The sequence below is a fragment of the Leptonychotes weddellii genome, chromosome 10, assembly GCF_054177405.1.
Source record: "Leptonychotes weddellii isolate Sample4059 chromosome 10, ASM5417740v2, whole genome shotgun sequence".
Taxonomy (NCBI): Eukaryota; Metazoa; Chordata; class Mammalia; order Carnivora; family Phocidae; genus Leptonychotes; species Leptonychotes weddellii.
Window position 1 is genome coordinate 24,573,369 of NC_138378.1, and position 2,427 is coordinate 24,575,795.

The following is a 2,427-nucleotide window of genomic DNA, read 5'->3' on the forward strand; positions in this document are numbered from 1 at the left end:
GAGTTAATATGGCTCCCATAGTTACAGCATCCGCTCGTCACCTAATCAGCAGCCTCACTGCCCAGACCAGGCTGCGGATCAGGAGCAAAGTTTTCTTACCCCTCCGCTGACCACGACTACAGGAGAGTTTGAAGCCAGGCAGCACCCAGCGGAGTCAAACTCCGTAACCAGGGAAACACCACGTCCGCTGACGTCATTACGGCGACACGTGGATCCAAGATGGCGGCTGCGATGGTGAGTGAAGGAGACTCCGGGAGCCAGAGCTGGAGCGGGGCCCTCCGGGGGATCCCAGGACCCTCCAGCGCCCCATGCCTGGCCCGAGCTACCTCCGGGACCCGTAGCTCAGGCTTGAGGGATGTCCCTGACTGGGCTTGTCTCTCCCAAACTCCCCCTCCCCGACCCTGGCCCCGCACTCAGGCTTGTCAAGGCCCGGAGTTTTGGGGGAGGCACTCGGTCGGAGAAAAGGTCTCGGTTACCGTCTCCGCCGGTTCCTATTACTGCTTTGGTCTCCGCCTCCTGTGACCCCCTTTTTCTAATTTTCACGTCCCAGCCCGGATCTCTCCCGAGATCCCCCTATTCCCACCCTCGCTCCTCCTCCTTACGTCCAGACTTTGCTCTCCGCCTTCCGCCTCCCCTCTGTCCTGACCAGTCCGCGGATGCGACCTCACCACTGACCAGCCACCCAGCTCAAGCCCCGTCTCAGATCCTTTCCAGAGCCCTGTCCTCATGTCCACCTTCAATAACTGTTCCCACCGCGCACAGGTCTTGACTGCCGCTACCCTGGAGCATGCCCTTACACCCCTCTCCTCCATTTTCTATTTCCAGACTTTTCCTAAGCATTTATGCGGTCTTCTCTAAATCAACTGTCTGCCTCTCTCCTGGGGAGCTTTTATCCCATTGGTTCTCAAACTTCACTGTGCATAAGACTCGGGTGTGTTGGGGGAGGCATGTTAAAAATGCAGTTTCCTGAGCCCCACTCCCAAAGTTCTAATTCAGTAGGTCTAGGTGATGCCCAGGAATCTGCACTTTTATAAGCACTCCAGTGATTATGATGCAGGTGATCTGTGAACTATGTTTTGAAAAACACTCTACTAGCCTTGTCTGGCTGCCTCCCCCTTGGGTGCCCCTGCAGGACCACACAACCCTTTAGGGAAAAGGTTGGTTAGAACGGAGCTTGTTAAGATGAAGGCTGTATGTGGATAAGGGTGCAGGTGAAAGAGCGGTGCCTGGAAAGTGGGTCAGAACTTACTGGCTCCTGTACAGAACCCTGGAAGTAGACCTATGAAGGAGTGGCCTTTCTTCCAGAAGCTCAGCTCGCATTCTGCTTGTCAAGAGACCAAAACCAGAATTGAAGTCACTTTGTCCAGAGTGATTTTCTAGGTCTTCTGTATGTTGCTTTCTCTGCAGATAATTTCATCCTAGGAGTGAATGCAAAGGAAAACACAGGAAAAAAAGGAGGTGATGTTTGACTTTAGCAAAGGCAGATTCTTGTTTAAATTCTTTGGTGTTGGCTTTCTCCAAACAAGGGTAGATTATTGGCCGACAATGAGCTTCCCTCCTTCTGTTAACCAACAGATAACATCCTTGTTGTTTAACGAGGGTTTCCTTATTTAGAACCTGAGGTCAGGTACAAGATTTCCCAGCCTTGCATGATTTCTGTGGTCTCAGACTTCGATTTAAACCATGAGTGAGTGAGATGTCGAAACCAAATTTTTTTCTGGACCACATTCAGAACAAGCATGGTAGGATGTGAGGGTGATCTGACTGCGACATCTGTCACCCCATTGATCGCCAGGGTTGATTCGGCTGATCTGGCTGGCTAGGCAGGTGTCCCCTTCCTCCCTCACCGCTCCATGTGCGTCCCTCCCGAAGCTGCGCGCTTGGTCAAAGAGGACGACCTTCCCCGATAGAGGAGGACCGTTCTTCAGTCAAGGGTATACGAGTAGCTGCGCTCCCCTGCTAGAACCTCAAAAAAAAACAAGCATGGTATAAGAATGTAACAGGAAAAGTCACACCCTCCCTTGCCATAGGGAAAAACTTAATAAAGTGGCATTTATAGCATTGCACCCTGTTCAGAGGTTTTTAAGAGGTAATAAGTTAGCAGTACATATTTCTGGCACACATTGATTTAATCAACAAATATACAAGTGTCTGCTCTGTGCCAAGACCTAGGAATGTAGTTGTGAAGTAGAGGGTTAAGATGCCCACCGTTGTGGAGCTTTTTTTTTTTTTTTTTTTAAAGATTTTATTTATTTATTTGACAGAGAGAGACACAGCGAGAGAGGGAACATAAGCAGGGGAGGTGGGAGAGGGAGAAGCAGGCTTCCCGCCGAGCAGGGAGCCCGATGCGGGGCTCGATCCCAGGACCCTGGGATCATGACCTGAGCCGAAGGCAGACGCTTAACGACTGAGCCACCCAGGCGCCCC

The 2,427-nt window shown here is 51.4% G+C and overlaps 1 protein-coding gene across 3 annotated transcripts in view; it reads left to right on the forward strand.

The window, feature by feature from the left end:
* Positions 1–2,427, forward strand: part of TM9SF4 (transmembrane 9 superfamily member 4) — a 56,532-nt gene continuing 54,105 nt past the window's right edge. For all 3 annotated transcript variants that reach the window (XM_081833070.1, XM_081833071.1, XM_081833072.1), the window contains exon 1: positions 1–234. In XM_081833070.1, coding sequence (XP_081689196.1) covers positions 220–234 — 15 coding nt within the window. In that variant the 5' untranslated portion in view covers positions 1–219. The remainder of the gene's footprint in view (positions 235–2,427) is intronic.